The sequence below is a fragment of the Pungitius pungitius genome, chromosome 3 (genome assembly GCF_949316345.1).
Source record: "Pungitius pungitius chromosome 3, fPunPun2.1, whole genome shotgun sequence".
Lineage (NCBI taxonomy): Eukaryota > Metazoa > Chordata > Actinopteri > Perciformes > Gasterosteidae > Pungitius > Pungitius pungitius.
In genome coordinates this window covers 14,498,676-14,516,227 of record NC_084902.1, presented here as the reverse complement: position 1 = coordinate 14,516,227, position 17,552 = coordinate 14,498,676, and the positions used below count along the sequence as shown (strand labels likewise).

Here is a 17,552-nt window from a genome sequence, read left to right as displayed (position 1 = left end):
TTAACGTAATCATTTTCTATTATCAGCACTTGCAACTTACCGCTCAAGCCTTCAGACAGCTCCACAACATACTTTGTGACTTCCGCGCCACCATTATCCTTGGGGGGCTCTAAATTGCAAAAAACAAACAACAAATTCTTCAACCAGGCAATTTCAGCAAACTGATTTTTCATTAATGGCATGTCTGTAAATCTAGAATTAATTAATTTGCAGTAAGATGTATGGTGGAGCATATCAACAAACCGTGACATTTGGAGAGATAAAGGAGGAACAAGCTTATATAAAATTCCCAAACTCATAATTAAAAAACTAACTAATAAATGCAGATGACCTGCAAACAGAGGTGCTTGGCCATGGAATTTCTTCATAAAAACTCTGGTGGAAAAAGATAAATTTGACATTTTCTCGTCTTCATTTTAAAAACAGGTAGCAGAGACCAAGTAGAGCAGTGAGTGGTGTGTTTGTCCAGTGAGGTGTAGGAAGGATTAATGTTGAAGACTGAATAAAAGGTGGAGAACTGTCAGTCAGCGACTGTACAGACTACTGGGGATGTCATCAGCCTCCGGTTCGTCGATGGTTGGACGGAGCTCACGAGAGCAGCAAAGTTGTCAATGTGATACAGAGGAGTTATGATAATTGACAGGAAAGACACTCACCCCAGGCCATCTTGAAGCTGTTGGGCAGGACTTTCCCTCTGATGACAGGCCTGCAGGGACTGCTGGGTTTGTCAGGATTGGTGATGAACTCGACCACCTGGCTGGGGTTACTCTTCCCCTCGGAGTTGTATGCTGCCACCTGGAGGAGCGGCATGAATGCAAGCAGTGAGGAGTCATATTATTCCTCGGGTTGAGTGCGGGCCACTGTTTGCTTAGCTGGTCAGTGAATAAAAGGTCATTACGTTTTCCAAAGAAAAGCACCGACTAGACTACGAGGAGTGCAATGGAGGCATCGCCGAGAGCCAGCAGAACACTCTCTGCCCGCGACGATGACGGGTACGGACAAATAACGTATTAGCTAACGGATTCAGCGCCTTCAATCTGGACGTAAAACTTCAACAAAAGTGACACGATGCGCTATAGGCCCTGCAATCAAAAAACAGAGCAACCATTTGTCTTTCAGTGCACATCTGCGGCGCATGCAATAATATGGAAATCTCTCTCAAGCCCACTGAGTGCAGCTCATCCATTGACTGTATGACGAGACAAACGCGCACAGCACGATGCCTCCACGCACACAGCACAACCGGATAATTGGAAATGAGGGAGGAAGGGAGTCTCAATAGTGACTAATAAACATTTTTGTCATTCGGGGGAATGGTGGTCTGTGTGCAACACAATACCTTTCTGTCAGTATTATGTTGAAGAATTCTGTGTTGCTGCTTATAATAGCAAGATCTATGGCACAGAGGCTACACACAGGCAATACAGAATGAAGAATATTATGAGCGAGACACCCTTCAACCTGTAACAGATCCCCATGACTGAATGCCCAAGTAGGCAGCAAAGCTCTTTTTTTTTTTTTGAACATTGCTAATCACCAATCATCTCTAAAGCAAAACAAAATATAAAAAACAATGTATATTGAAACATTCTCTCGTGCTCACTATCTCCATCAAGAGGAGGGAAGATGGCAAGTTTTAAATATAGTTTTATACGCCGCGCCAAATGTATTCAATTGAGTTCCACTAATTGTCTTATTATCAGGAGCATCGTGTGTCCTTATTGCAGTGGTCTTTGTTCATCACGGGGAAAAAAACAAGTCACCCGTAATTCAACAGTTAAACGTCCGGGAGAGCAGTCATTTGGTAGAGAACGTCACCATGAGAGATGAAGAAGTGTGAGAAGTGCAGCGACATGGAGAGAAAGACACAAACTCAGGTCACACAGCCACCTGGGCACAAACACTTTGCTTCACCAGCTTTCTCAGAGGGACCGGGCATGTGAGAAGCGGCAGAATCTCCTGTTAATGCCTCCTGTCCCCGCCCCTCCCCGCTGGAAGAATCCTGCAAAACGGATGAGTCATAGGGCCCTTTTGGGCCTCAGCATCCTCCTGCGTGAAGCTTGTCCCCACCACACATACACACTACTGCAGCTCAAACGGATGCCTTACCCTGAACTTGTACTTTGTACTCCTGTGGAGGTTCCTGACGGTGCAGGAGAGCTCATCGCCATCATAGCTTGGCTGGAAGCCATATCCCTGTGACGAGGACAAACGGCAGAGAATGAAAACAACAGAGTGGGCAAACACTTCTAAGACAACCATTGTTGCACTGAAAATAAAGTTGTCTGCAGGAGACAAACAGCTACATTTTTTTGTGTTTTTCCTGGCAGGCATTATTTATGCAGGTAACTGCTTGAGGCGCTGCAAACAGATTCTTCTTGCTTTAAAAAGAGCCTGAGAGACATACCGAGCCTTCCTCCTCCATCTCCAAAACATAGTAGATGTCATCCTCCTTGGGAGAACTAGTGGGCCTCTGCCACTTCATACACAGCCAGGTCACCCCCGTCATCTCCAGCTCTGGAGGGAAGGGTGGCAATGGCACACTGCATGAGGTGAACAGGTCCACCACTTCACTGAACTCGCTGGGGAGGGCAGAGAGAGAGGGAGAGAGAGAGAGAAAGACAGAAGATGGGAGAGAATGGGAGAAAGGAACAGGAGAGACAGAGTGAGAGACATACATGCACACACAGATGGAGACAGTGAATGGAAGAAACGGTAACATAAAAATGGACAACACAGAAGGGTGCCATCCAGGAAATAGATGGTGCCTAATCTCGAGTACCTACCTTACACCAATGTCGTTTTTAGCTGCAAGGCGGAAGGAGTATCTTGAAGCCGGGGAAAGCTTGGTCACTCTGTACTGCTTCTGAGGTCCGTCGTAGCACTGCTCATAGATCCCAGTGCCTTTTCCCTTCAGACCACATTAATAATAAGTCACTTAGCATGCAGCAATCAACATTCTTTCATGAAAAATTGAAAATATATTTGTATTACCTCGTCCCATTCCAGAATGTAGTTTTGGATTTTGGAGCCGTTGTCGCATGGAGCCTGAAGATGAACAATGCATTCAGTGAAAATTATATCTCAACCAGATACATTCATAAAATGCAACCACTAACATGCTAAAAACCCGCCAGTTATTTCTTCGACTTGAAATGAACAGAGCCACACTAAAAGTTTTGGGATGGCTTGTGCCATTTACCATTACTGCCGCTAATTACAACGAAGCAATTTTCAGCCAGGTGTGCTCACTCTTCTTTGTTTTAATTAAATCAGTGAAGTTTGCTGTGCATGCAAGATTATTCTTTAAGTGCCTCGCTTAACTCTCACACGTTGACACTCACTCCTGGGAGCTGATCCGTGTAACAACTACCTTTTACTGCTAGCAATAGAGCGACTTTAATCAAGCTGCAGAAGGTAGAGTACGACACTTAATGTGAAGTCGGCAATGGTTGTGGAAGATTAGGGAGACTAATACTGCACCACCTGTGTGTGAATGTGTGTGTATGTGCGATGGTGGCGCATGGGGTAGTGTGATGCGCTGGGTGCCACAAGGTTGGTGGTTTGAATCCCAGCTGCCCCATGTGCCATGTCAATATGTCAATAGGAAGACACCCAACCCCTAATTGCTCCCCAGGCAAAATGTAACGCATGGGTTATAATGCAATGCAGAGTCGCTTTGGACAAAAGAGTCAGCTAAATGACATGTAATGTAATGTCAGGTATCTCACACAGAGCGATATGAAAAAGCACTTTCACTACCAATCAGCAACCTTTTATTGTATTATGACTGTGCACACAATACACCATAGTCATGTTTAGTTAATCTGTAGCTGGCTTTCGGTCCATACCTTTGCCAATAATGAAAGGACGGCCCCTTAAATTTTTGGCGTATGTGGGATTACCTTCCACTGGAGTACCAGCGTGTTCTTGGTCCCGCTGGCCTTCTTGGGTGCGTTGGGAAGATCCGGCTCACAGCATGAAGTGGTGAAGCTCACAGCCTCCGATGCACTTCCCCGTAAACAACTACACACGGCCTGTACCCTGAGGAAAGGCGAGCAAAGCGGTCAGAGCGTGTTAGAGCACAGTAGTTCCAACAGAAGCCGCTGGGAGCTTAAACCAACCTGACATGGTAATCTGTTGCTGGTCGAAGGTCTTCTAAGGTAGCACTTAGTTCTTCCCCGCTGCATCAAAAACAGTAAAAAACATCCTTCAGGATTGTTTCAAAATGTTTCTATGAGAAATGTTGTTAGAAAAGCTGGTAGTGAAAAGTATTTTGCTGCTTGCACTCACCAGAACACGTTTGTGTACTTCCCATCTTTGCCGGTAAGTGAGATGGAGACCTCGTAGCTGAGGGGCTCAGGGGGGCCGCGGCCGTCCTCCTCAGTGACGTTCTCGCTGTCTGGCCTGGCGGGCGCGACCCAGCTTACTACTGCTCCCCTGGCCTGAATGTCCGATACCTATCACGTGAAGGTAAGGGATAGAATTAGGGTCACAATTAAGTCTATATAAACCAAAACCTGGAGAGAGAGCTTTTGTCACTTTTCTAAACTTGAACCCCATTCCAAAAGAGGGTCATGTGTGTCATCAGTCCTGTACCAGGCTTCTAAGAAAACGGTATTTTTGTTAAATTTCCAACACAAAAATCCCAATCCTTAGCAGTGAGAAAGAGATCAAAATAAAGCTGATGCCACTTTGAGAAAAAGGTTTTCATCGCTCGGCAGGGATGTGTTGTGCAACCCAAACATGTTTCATTCTGTTCTGAGGAGGATTAAAAATAGCCTAAGCTACACTGCAGGGGGGAAGGAGGGGGGGGGGGGGGTTCATGTGTGGAAGGAGTCAATTAGGTCAAGTCTGTTCCGCCGTCTCCCGGCCCACCTTACTCCCTCACTTCCCACGGTGTGATTTTCAGCCCTTTGAAGAAGCAGTGTGGCAGCAAAGAAAAAGACATCTGAAGCCTCTTGGATTTCCTCCCGTAACCTTCTCAATCATCTTTCATTTTACGAAGAGAGTTCAGACCCATCTTATACGAGGTCAAAGATCACTTATTTTTAGTTATAACGAATTCCATCAGCTGCTGTTAAAATCGCTATGCCCCTCTTTGATTTGTCTTTATTCCTCCTCACTGCTTCCCTGCATCATTATACTGTGGGTTTGTTCAAACAATAAGATTGTGAAGAAAATAAAGACACTAGCATAGTGGTTCGGCACATGCAGGACCAGAAATTCCCACATAGATCTTATTCAGCCGGTCTGACTCCATTAGCAAGATGTCAGCAAGAATCCATCACGGATGTTAATAAGAGAGTTTAATGACGCAAAGCATTTGCATCATTATGGATTCTCATGAACACAACGCTAATACAGACACACAACATCATCCACAACATATTGCTAAGATAAAGAAAAACAAATAAAAGGAGATAGCAGGAGGGAATACTAACCACTGGGGTACTGATGGTACTCAATAATGCTTGCAGGGCTCGAGCTTCCTCATCTAGCTCTGAGAAGAAAAAAAATACAAGTGATTATGGATGAACAAAAGCAGCGCAGTGTTTATGAAATGATCATTTAAAAAAATAAATAGAATAAATCAAGAATAAACATTTAAAGAATCGGAAAAATAACAATAAGTTTTGATCTGAATTAATCTATGCCTAAAATGTCTCCTGCTGAATCTTATATATACACATTTTGCTTTTTAACATTTCCTATTTGTTAACGACAGTAATCTCACTAGACTCAGTAGGGTTGCTTTCACAGTTCTAGTGCATCCTACAGACAACTAGCTCGTACATTTGTATACCAATCTTTAGTAGAAAGCAATAGACAATCAAAAGTAACACCATGATTTTCAACATTCCCATTTTTTCCTAGATTGCTCCTGCTCCTACATTTCTTCCAACCTTCACGAGGTCATAAGGTGGAACCATTTCCCTCCTTTGTTAAAAGCTGTGTTAAACTCATGATTAATGAGCAGAGTTCATGTAATCAAGAACAACATTGGCCGTGTTGCTAATTCCCCACCGCCACCAGCTGCAGCGGCTAATGAGGCTCCACTCTCAGCGCAACTCACTCCCGACATGCGGAAAACGCAGTGAATGCTTTGGGTCAGCCCGACTGTGAACCTCGGCCCACCTCTTCTATCCGACAGCCTTACCTCCTGACTCTCCGTTTCTGCCCCTGGCTGTCTGCTTGCAGGAGCCGGCCACTGCGGCGTTGAGCTGCCCCGGCTCCGCCTCCAGCCCTATCCCCGCGACGCCGTTGTGAATGTCCACCGTCGGAGGGCTGCCGCAGGTCTTCTGTGGTGAAGGGGGGGTGCTGTCCTTCTCCTGCCCCACTCCTCCCCCTCCCCCTCCACCACCACCACCACCATGACGGTCCTTCAGTTTCTTCTGCAGACGCTCATAGGTCTTGCTAGTTCTGTCGTCTCTGTGAGCATACGGCGGGCGTCCGTGTTGGGGGTGAGAATCTGTAGAGACCGAGGGAGCGAAAAGACAAGACCCGGGCGTTGTTTGACAAACTCCACTGTGCAAATCATGTGCTGGGGACAAATAAGTTAAGTCTTAACATAACAATACACTGCTGGCGCCGACTCACCCTGCTCTGAGTAGATATGAGCTGGGTGGTACTGGGAGATGTACTGAGAGCTCATGTCGCCCACGCCGCCCGCCATGCCTGTGTACAGGTGGGGTGGCGGGGGCATCATGGCAGGGTGTGGGATGAAGGCAGGCAGGTGGGCATGGGGCGGAGGTGGAGGGTGATGGAGAGGGGAGTGGCCCCCCGGGTGGAACTCTGGTTGCTGAGGTAAAACTAGAACCCGCCGCACTCCGTTCTCTTCTATGATCTGAAAAGGAAACGCGGGCAGAAGATAGCAGCTATCAGTGCCGCGCTGTTGGGGCAGATGCCAATGAGCAGTCTTCCACTGGAAATAGTACGGAATAAATACCTGTGAAACGTATCCAGGAGGCACATAGATTGGAGGCACTGAACCATTTGGGGACATCATGGGAACCTGAGCAGGACCTGTGAAGAAGGAAGGAGATGAAACCCTTTCCCGGAGGACACACAGCTGTTTCATCTCCGGTTGGTCAGAGTAGCAGCGTGCGGCCACGGTCTGAGCGAAATCTAGTCAGGGCCGAACCAACATGTGTTCAGAACAAATGGGGATGCTTCATATTGTTTTTCTGCTGTCATCCAATATTTCCAGCTCATTAATGGCAAAACCTTTAACCACATTTATTTTTTATTATAATGGAGAGAACAGAACATCTGTCTTGTATTGAAATTAAAATATCCTCATGTTTACTGTTATCTGGCTGACACCCCCCCCAAGATCACTGACCATAAGATAACTATCGTATGTGATCCTTGTCTTGCTGTTAAACAAATCAGCCTCTGTCATATGTGAACAATTTCACTGATGCCAACATTCTATTTAAAAGGCCCTTTTATCGCTGACAGCGATGACTTGCATAGATCATCATGCTTCCCTAACATACACACACAAAGCTGCATTTAAACTCACACAAACATTTGAACTTTTAAATGTGGCTGAACACAGCAGTCGAGCTACTCATGTTTCAGAAAAATAAAACAGCTTTTGAAGCACAAACCAGAACTGTTAATTCTGAACATATCAATACATCCAAAATTGATCACCCATCCAAGCCTTTTTAGATTCTTCCAACTGCCTTGAACCTTTTATGCAGATAACAAACTGAAATTGAACATTTCCGTAGCTCTGGACAACCATCATAACTCCTCCCATCTTGCAACCTTTAACACGTGGCAGCAAAACTCAAACCTCAAACACTGCCTCTCTGGGGAAACAATACCTGTCAAATCACTCTACTCAACCAGCTGTATTTTCAATGATTACTCTTTGAAAAATAGCAAAGAAATGCATTTTCTTTTTTTAATATTGGCAAAAGGAAAGAGGCCACTATATAAAAGTGCTGAGAAACAACAAAGTTCCCTGCATGGGTCTGTTGTAGGGGCCAGTGCAGCAGCTTAGCTCAGAGAAGTGACAGCTCAGCAGAAAGCCCGGGAGAGGGAAAGCGAGAAGGACCTCGCTGCTAACTTTGCACACTGCTCTTCTTACAAACCCGCGGCGTAAACGTCGGGGGTCCCAACGCCAGATATCATGCAGGCGAGCAAAAAGATCCCCAAACATACCAACCTCCCAGCAGCCTGCCCGAGGAAGAGACCATCTTCATATTTTAAAGCCGGCGTAAGCAGAGAGATGGCACTTACTCCTAAACAAGCAACCACGATGGGCCCACGATTTCAGAGGATGCTTTTGTAATGGTACATTGGAAACGTCCCATTACTTAACGGCTCGTCCCAAATCCCCCCCCCCCCCCCTCTCCCCCAGTGCTCCAGGCTCTCGGGGGGACAGTAACCACTAGTAAATGTTGGAAAAAGTACATTTACGGATCCTACGGTCGGATCCAGATTTCTTTTTTTATTTGTCCGAAATAAAAGGTTGAAGGTGGACATTGGTTTGCAACGCGTTATTTTGTCCAAGGAACACCTCTCTCAGTAGAACGGTTCAGCAGCTTCCCCCTCCTACAGATCAGTTTTACTGCGGACTAGTTGGGTTAGTTTGATCAAAGTGTCCTTAATAAACTGACAACTGAGATGACACCTGCACACAGGTGCAGGGTGCAGAGTTAACGGCTGCACTCAAGGCTCAATAAGGATTAATAGTGTGCAAGGCAAAACAGTTTGTAGGATTATAACCCTACACTTAACTTCTAACATGTACATATACAACATTTGTTATTATAAACGTAATTGGGAAGGACAGACAGCAGGTTGGCCTCTTATACTGCTATCAAACCGGCTGTGGAGCCCGTCTCAGTACATTGAACCAGCAGACTGATGGGAGGGGGAATGGGGGGGGGGGGGCAATCAAGGACAATGTAGGCACACGCTCGGCCTAAATGAAGGCACACTGGCTCAGACCACATTGATTTCAGATTCACATCATTTGAGTGGGGGCTTGAGTGTGCAGTGTTCACTCAACTCCGGCCTTGTTTTGTCCGTTCAGATTGAGACACTACATGTGTGCCGACTAGGAGAGCGAAGGGAGGGGAGGACACGCAGAAAGCTTAGGGGGAGGGAGGTGGGATCAGGGAGGGTCACACACACACACACACACACAGAGAGAGAGAGAAACACCCACTCTTTTACATCAGTCTGACGCACGAGTGCTGACAGACTTCAGATAGAAAAGGCCACGTCCTCGTTCCCCCCCCTCCCCCCACTGAGTCAACCGGAGCGGTGGTTGTGCTGACGTGGCCGTGGAGGGCCAGCCTTCCAGTGGAATCGGCCACGGGAAAAACATCAGCCCTCCTCCACAAAACGGCAGGCTGAAACCGAGCCAAGAATAGGCACAAACAAGCTGCCCGTTCTGGCAGTGTAAACAGAGGCCAGGCAACACTTCAGGAACACCACCCTCACACTGTCAACACATAAACCGCCTTAACCTCTACGCCCCACGGGGGTGTGGGTTTGAAACACTTTACTCGCGAGAATTTGTTGCCATTTGTTCATTTGCGTCTCCTTCATTGGCGCCGGAAAGGGGGTGTTGCTTATTTCCATGGCTTGTCTCCGTAAAGACAGTTATCATTTCCGCTATCCACCATGGAATAAAAACAAAACTATTTCTGCTCTGTACTTGTTGTGGAAATTATACAAACATCAGACACCAACTAACTTACGGGCGTTCCATCTCAGCTGCGGAGCGCCTGTCTATTTGTCTCCGGTGAGTGGCAGCATATTCAAGCCATGGCAGCAGGACGCCGCTGAGCATGTCAACACTGACTGGCTTTCGCAAGACAGCGTTGAGCGAATTTTTAGCCAAGTTGAAGTATTTCAACTTTGGCGAAAAGGCAATATATTCACTTCAGTCGCGCCGCCTCACACTGTCAACGCTGATTGGCGTTCGCAAGACAGCATCGGGGAAATTTTCCGCTTTTTTGCGTCTTTCGCGCCGCCCTTTTGCGTCTGTGTATCGAGTTTGGAATCCACTCGCCCAAATAATTTGCTTCGCTTTTGGTGTGAACGCAGCGTAATGACAAACAAACTCAACCAGGACTTTCTGAGGCGTTCGGCAGCAGACTGGCTCCAAGACGAGGGCGGCCATCCAAGCAAACCGCCGACTTTAATCGGGTGTGCTAACGAACCCTCAATTAGACACAGTGAATTAAAAAGAAGAGTAAGGCGACAAGCTGAAAATCGAGGAGGGCACGCAGACGAAAAGGACATGAGCGAGACAGTCCGAGGGACAGAGCGTTTCGCATGGGAGCTCTCAGTAAGCTCTCAATGGCAACATGATGAACTGTAAGCCTATAAAGATGGAGCGAGCTCAATTATTAATTAGAGCTAATAAATTGTCTCCATCCACAAATAAAGAGGAGAGAGAGGACACGGAAGGGAAGACGAGCTGACTAAGGGACAGAGGTTAATCATTACAGCTAGGCATGGGAAACGGGCTAAGTAGAGAACCGTTGGTAAAACAAAAAAGTATTAATTACGCCCCAGCCTTCCTTCATTCTTCGTGACGACAACGTGGCCAAGAGTTCTCCTTTTTGCACGGCGTGGCCCCCGCCCCGCTCGCAAGAAGGAGAGATCTTCCATCAACTAAGCGAACAGTAATTTGCAATAACTAACATCTTATCAGCAGATTACTAAGCTATTCCTTCACAACATGCCCTTTAGCGTCAAACCACACACACACACACACACACACACACACACACACACACACACACACACACACACACACACACACACACACACACACACACACACACACACACACACACACACACACACACACACACACACACACACACACACACACACACACACAATGGAAGTGGAAAAAGAAGATGGGGCATTCTGTGTTAATCTGTGTGTAAACCTCCGCCTGAGGGAGGAAGCTGTACAGCAAACAATGGCACAAACAAATAAGAATAGCCATATTTCTTTAGGTATTGTCAAACTTTTGGGGAATTGCTGATATTTTAAGACATCGGCAGGGCTGTGACCGGCATGAATGACGTTGTTAACAGGAAGGGAGGGGGATCAGTAACCTTCATGGTTGCGCTTGTTATAGAAAAAATGCTGCTGCTCTCAGCCAGACCAACCCAGAGCGATAGGATTGCCATGACCACAGGGGCCGGATTCTTTGTTAAATAATGAATTATTTTGCTCCTTTCAGGATATGAAGATTCCACTCTAAAACCACCGTCTCCTCCTGTAACGAGAAGCCGACCTCACAAACCCAGTGACGTGGATAATTCAACAAACACAGCCGAGTGAACAGAGGAATCGCCATGTTCCTCCGGACATCCCGCCCTTTATTAACTGGATACAAAAAATATGTTTATTATATTATTTTGATCAAACGCCCATATCACATATCCTCTTTACCTTTTGTCCCTCCCCCTTCGTATCGACGCAGCAATGGGAGAATGAGTCACAAGCTCAGTCATTCCACTCACTGCAGAAGCAGTGAATGAACCTGGTCTGTGTGCACGTCCCTACGCACGTTTGTGTACGCGTGTCAGAGTGAGGTGTAGGGGGGTGGGGGGGTTGGGGGAGGGAGCTGTTTGGAATAAAAATACTGTGCTAATGCAGCTAATGTGTCTGATGTTTGCGCTCCAATAGTATGAACCCCGTGCTTGGTTAACAGGGTTCTGGGAGACATGCACCCCACCTACAACAATACACATGAGCTTCGGTCATGATGGACATGACCCATGCAGTTTCATACAATGTGCATTTACTTCACCCACGTCATGGGATGATGATGACGGATGATTTTTTTTCCTCCTGAGAATTCTCTTGCGTTGGGATTAAATTGGGTTTTGTCTGACCATTTCTGGAACCTCCGATCCAACATCCACAGCCATCTCGCTTTGTGATTGGCCACCTGTGTCGACGTGAGAAAGTAAGCTGGGTGTGAATGTGTTTTTTTCCCTAACTGCTTGAGGCAGTGTGCACAACCCTCTATAATATTACAAATGTTGTTCTAGAGACTGTGCATCCCCTGCCCCTATGTGACAACTACAATCTACTTCTTTCTCATCATAACCAGGACACAGGAGGGGAAATTTAGAAAAAAAATCTAACTTGGGACAGATATGTGATGGAAGTACCTTATACTTGCATTCTTCCTACTGGCCAATAGGGAGAGACTCCTCCGGTAGCAAAAAACATCTAGAAAGAAGTCCTTAAGAGAATGCCTTGGTTGGTCACTTGGTTTACTACCCCAGTAAACATTGTTGAAAAAACACAGGTTTATGGTCTCAATCACTAGTTTCAAGTCTTCTTCAATGCCAATTAATTCAATAAATTATAATCCTCACAACGACGTTGTCCACTCTGGGAGTTGTCCGTGTTATTCCAAGCTTTATCTTTTCACTGTTTGTTCTCAGTTCATTAAAGACGATCGTAACCTTTTGGTAGGATGAAAATGTCATCTTCATCTGTTGTGTCATTTGAAAATCCAATCTACTTTCTGTATAGAGGCCATGTTTGAAGCTTGTACAGAACAGAAACATTTTGGATCATGTCCTTGTAGAACTATCTGAAATTTGTTCCAGACACATGCCACTAGTGTATTGACACAATGGATACAGCCTCAGCCTGTCGCCACGCAGTGTCAAACGTTCAACAGTGCACACCCGGGCTGCTCAATTTCAGGCAGAGGGGACACGACAGGCTCAACACCCTGCGTTAAAAAATAAACAGACCAGCACCATCAGGAGGTGAGGCGTTCCACAGCTCGGGCATCAGAGATAAGGGACGAGCAGGCAGATGGACTGACTGACCAACTGGTAGCCGGCAGAAGGAAAAGGCACGCGGACACAGGTCGAAAATGGCTACAAACCGAGCCAGGCGTGTGTACGCCAGCTCGCACTGAACGGACAGACACACCCGCACTCTTCAGCCCCCCGACCAGATGCCGGAGTGACCGCCTCGGCTTCTGTGGGAAAAGGCAGGTCTTTATCGGGCTTGATAAGTCGAGTGGAACTAGGCGGTGCTTTCGGCCATCAACCGGAGACTGAATCACCGGGAGGCCAAGTCAGATAAAGAGGTGGATCTAATCAACCCGGTGGTCCCGATGCGGACTTGGTTCATCAGTCAACGAGCTTATCGGGTGGTCTATTGCTGGGTGCCAGTGATACAGCCCTCAGACCTGCGCTAATTACACCCCCCCCTCCTCCTCCCTCCTTTGAGGCACACATGAAGACGGCAAAATGGCTTGGATGCAATGCATGTTATGAGATTGACTGTTTGTATTGAGCAGGCCGTCATGCGTTAACACGAAGCAATTACACATCTAGCTGCTAGAAATACATTATTGAATACATCAATCGGTGTGGGATGGAGCGAATTCTGGAAAAATGTGTGTAAACCACATTCTCCTGGCTTTGCAACTGTGTGACGCTGTCCCTGTTGGCACGCAATAGGGTAAAAGGTGGAAGCATGCATATGCACAACAGACACTTGGGTGAACAAGGGTAATCTGTTCTTGCAAACACACACACACACACACACACACACACACACACACACACACACACACACACACACACACACACACACACACACACACACACACACACACACACACACACACACACACACACACACACACACACACACACACACCGCAAGCGGTGAGTCATCCTTCTATTCACGTCACAGAGAGATGAGTGCACCCTGTGACAGGCCAGTTACTAGCAGTCACACTGATCTATGTGGCACCTCTCTCCCTTTGTTTCTCCTCTGATGGAGACTATATATGCTTGCTCCCCATTAGTGTGGGGGGGGGGGGGGGGGGGGGTTGGGGGGGTTACTCTGCTCATAACGGGGCGGGGCGGTGTGGGAGCTCGGTTGGACGGGAGAAGAGCCCCCGCTTTGGGAAACTGTACGATGGGTTCATATCACTGCTTTAGCTCCTTTGGCATGCAAACCTGGATGCTTGAGGCCTATTACACGTCACAAGGCATAGTCAAAGGCTACGGACAATAAGCAGAGGTCTATGCATGGGCCATTCCATTAATCCAGATATGCCGAGCGCCGGCCCACTGCAGTCACAAAAGATAGCAATAATTATTTACTCAAGCCTCCACTATGCTGACGCCCCCCCATCGTTTGTTATCAAATCAAAGTGAACATTTAACAGAGAACAAGGGTGGCAGTGATCTTACAGAAATGTCAATACAGCGGAGGGACGTCCACGGAGTACAACAAATATAAATCATTTTCGGATCTCCCTTTTTTCCGGGCGACTACATTTTATCATAATTATTGACAATTATGACCCGTCGGTCTTCCTCCTACTATTCCAGCTGTCTTCCGCTCACAATGTCAGCGACGTGTTGGAGCCAGACTTCATTGTTGCTGTCACAAAGACAGCGCGATCAAACAATTGAGGAGAAGGAAATGACTGCCATGAGGATGAATAACAATGTGTGGCAAATCTTCCAGCCCGAACACCTCTGCCGGCACACTGTAATCATAGCATATGCATATTATTCATTATGATAGTATAGCAGCGCAAAGCTGATTTTACCATCTGTCAAATTAACCACGGCGAGCCAAATGCCAGATTATATTTAGTTAGCAGAGCTGATGAGGGATAAATAACTATGTTGTTGTTTTTTCAGGAGTGGGGGGGAGGGGGGCTCAAGAGTATCAGTCTGGGAACTAAAAAAAACAGGAGTGACACATTCTGTACTACAGGAAGTGTTGTAATTGAAAGTACAGTACATTAAAACCAAGGGGCTGCTAATGTTACATGATAGATCATTTTGTTGCATTGTTGCTCAGTTACAACATGCATACCAAAAATTGTAATGCATGTGATCAAGCTTCATTCGCTCTGTGTCTCCTGGAAAACATCTCACCTTGACAAAACCATATTACTGCACTCAAATACCAGATTCTGTCAAGCTACACTATTACCTGCTGGAATCCTAAAATGTAATTGTGTTATTGAGCAGCCTGGGAGCTGTGAGACACGACTGTCATCCTGTCAACATTCCTGTAAAAATACGTCAATGCATCCTGGTAAATACGTCAATGCATCCTGGTAAATACCCCCTCCACTGCACTCACTGAAGAAAGATGGATGAATCCGGCAAAGGGGATTGCTGGAAATAAAAGAGGTTAAAGCCTAAACCTAGCTCTGTTAAATTAGATTATATTTATATGCCGTTTATAAGTTGTCAGTATGATTTTAAGCGCCTACATGAAATTTTCTTTTAGCAAAGAAGAGCCTTTCGCAATTTCATTTGTAGATGATTTTTGGAGACTCTCGATTCGACATAATTATCAGCATGCGCAGAGATTCTCCTAAGCTCTCACTTACAGGTATGCAAACTTTAGCAGAGATTATACATCACATGTTAATGTACTTAATTAATATAGCAAATACAAATGCTTAGCAAAATATCTCTAGTTTCTCATGAAAAAGCTGTAAAATGTTATCTTTAAATCTCTTTCATTTTCAAAACTGATATCAAAAAGCCAAAAATGAAATGATTCATTAAATTTTTGTTTTGCACGGGTGGACCTTAGCATATTTCTTTATTTGCAAATTATCGTGACACACCTTTCCATTGAGGTGAAAGCTGAGGACTGAACATTTTTAAATCCAACCATACTTCTTCTGAAAGCAGCTCTGGGTGCTCATGGTGTACCAGAGAACGGATTTATCTTGCGGTCACAATGGCCTGAAACTCCATCGTAATGTGTCTCCTGCTCTCACTCGGACACTCTGTGCTGGCGCAGCAGGGCTTTGCAGCAAAAGCCACAACAAAAACTGGGACATTAAAACGCAGCGAGCCGGTGTACATTGTGATGCTGTGACTTGGATGAAACTGACTTAATGATTGTATTTATCTTGCTGCTTTTCGGATTGGTACATCCAAGCTACATGTAAAGATAGGGCTTAGCTGTATCAAAACAAACTGTCCAACTGTGTATTTCAATTTCAAATTGCACTGAGAGACATAATAACAGACCCGCTGTCTTACCTGTGATACACTGAAATTGACCATCCTCTCGACGAATAGTGAAGGCCTCACCTGGGTTTACCTGCACCAGGATTACCTGTAGAGAAACACAAGAAACCCTTCCAGTTAACTTCCACACTTTTTCTCCAGCAACTAGCTGCTGGTTCATCCAAACTGAACCCCCTTTCGTACATTTTTTGGTGGGGTTGAAGTCCTTCTGGCGTTTTAGGGACTTATTCTCTGCCGTGAATAAAAGCTGCAACATTCAAGGACAGTCTCTAACGGCAGCAGTGTCTGCTGTTACCCTGACGATACGTTCGGCGGAAAATCACAGTGGGGAAAGCATTGTGCCTTTTAGTAGTGTCTTTTTTGTGGGCATCACTGGCAGAGGCAGGTACAAGCATCAGAATGAGCACAGCATCATTCTGAACCAAAATGGAGAATAAGAGCAATGGGCAATTTGGATATTTTTGTGTTTTGTTTGTTTACAGTAAAAAGAGGCATTGGTAACGAAACCAACAAGAGAAATTAAGCGAGAGCACTGAGTGACTGCACGGGCTAAAGTGGGGGCAGGACTCTGCTCATCAGTTCAGCTGTTGGGAAAAGCATTCATTGATTGAATTAAAAAAAAAATTGTTTTTACATGGGAGACACCAATAATAACAGCAGTACCTGGCAAACTGACAATCAATACATACACAAACTGTGTAAAAAAAAAAAAAAAAAACAGCTTGGATTTTGCATTGAAAATGCATTTTGAAAAGCCTTGATTTTGTGGATGACCTTAATGTATCAATAACTTAGGCAACAAAGAGAAAAATCAATTTTTTATAAAAAAAATCATGAAAAGGTTTTAGAAGATTAAATGATGGTTTCGGTTGAAAAAGCTGCAACCGAATACCTCAGAGACACTAAACTTGTATCTCCATGGTATTCAGAGTTCAACAGGACTACTGGAGACATCAGGTACAGAATGCTCCCCTCCACTGAGTCACGCTGCTTCTGTCATCACAAAAGACTTCAGAATAAGCCTCAGAAAAACAGGAGCATCATCTCCAAGGAACAAGCTTCTCAAACCATTTGACATTCCAGACTCCTTTTGAATGCTGAAATAAAACTAAAATTTCAACAGAAATATTTCCCCATCCACTCAGAGATCCACTAAACTCTTCAATCTCTTAACTCCAAAAAGAACACACGCATTTCGGGCTTATCCGTTGCCTCGGCGCCGCGTGCGGCCGCTGGTTACCTCGCTCTTGTGGAAGTCGCCGTCATAGAATCTACACTCCACTGGCAAAGGGCTTTGGCTACGGTTCTCCTCGAGCACAGACATCATCAGCACCTCCATCTCCGACACTGCTCCCATTCATGTGCTCGGCAGGGAGCGGAAAGAGAGCTTTGACTGCCACACACACACACACACGCACGCAGAAGCTCGTATGTTCACAGACACCCACACAGACCGCGTCAGCAGCAAGTGTAGATGGTGGCAGGTGTGGGAGGGGGAGG

The 17,552-nt window shown here is 45.8% G+C and overlaps 1 protein-coding gene across 3 annotated transcripts in view; it reads right to left on the bottom strand.

The window, feature by feature from the left end:
- The window catches only part of fndc3a (fibronectin type III domain containing 3A), a 37,423-nt gene that overhangs the window by 9,633 nt on the left and 10,238 nt on the right, over positions 1 to 17,552 (bottom strand). For 2 of the 3 annotated variants that reach the window (XM_037465910.2, XM_037465993.2), the window contains 14 exons: positions 16,065 to 16,140; positions 6,950 to 7,026; positions 6,601 to 6,847; positions 6,161 to 6,472; positions 5,445 to 5,503; positions 4,294 to 4,460; positions 4,125 to 4,184; positions 3,906 to 4,044; positions 2,995 to 3,048; positions 2,787 to 2,911; positions 2,408 to 2,582; positions 2,110 to 2,196; positions 657 to 795; positions 41 to 109 (listed from right to left, as the gene is read on the bottom strand). In XM_037465910.2, the coding sequence (XP_037321807.2) occupies positions 41 to 109; positions 657 to 795; positions 2,110 to 2,196; positions 2,408 to 2,582; positions 2,787 to 2,911; positions 2,995 to 3,048; positions 3,906 to 4,044; positions 4,125 to 4,184; positions 4,294 to 4,460; positions 5,445 to 5,503; positions 6,161 to 6,472; positions 6,601 to 6,847; positions 6,950 to 7,026; positions 16,065 to 16,140 (1,786 nt within the window). Of the gene's footprint in view, positions 1 to 40; positions 110 to 656; positions 796 to 2,109; positions 2,197 to 2,407; positions 2,583 to 2,786; positions 2,912 to 2,994; positions 3,049 to 3,905; positions 4,045 to 4,124; positions 4,185 to 4,293; positions 4,461 to 5,444; positions 5,504 to 6,160; positions 6,473 to 6,600; positions 6,848 to 6,949; positions 7,027 to 16,064; positions 16,141 to 17,292; positions 17,427 to 17,552 lie in introns of those variants that run through there. The other variant, XM_037465823.2, reaches the window with a different exon arrangement.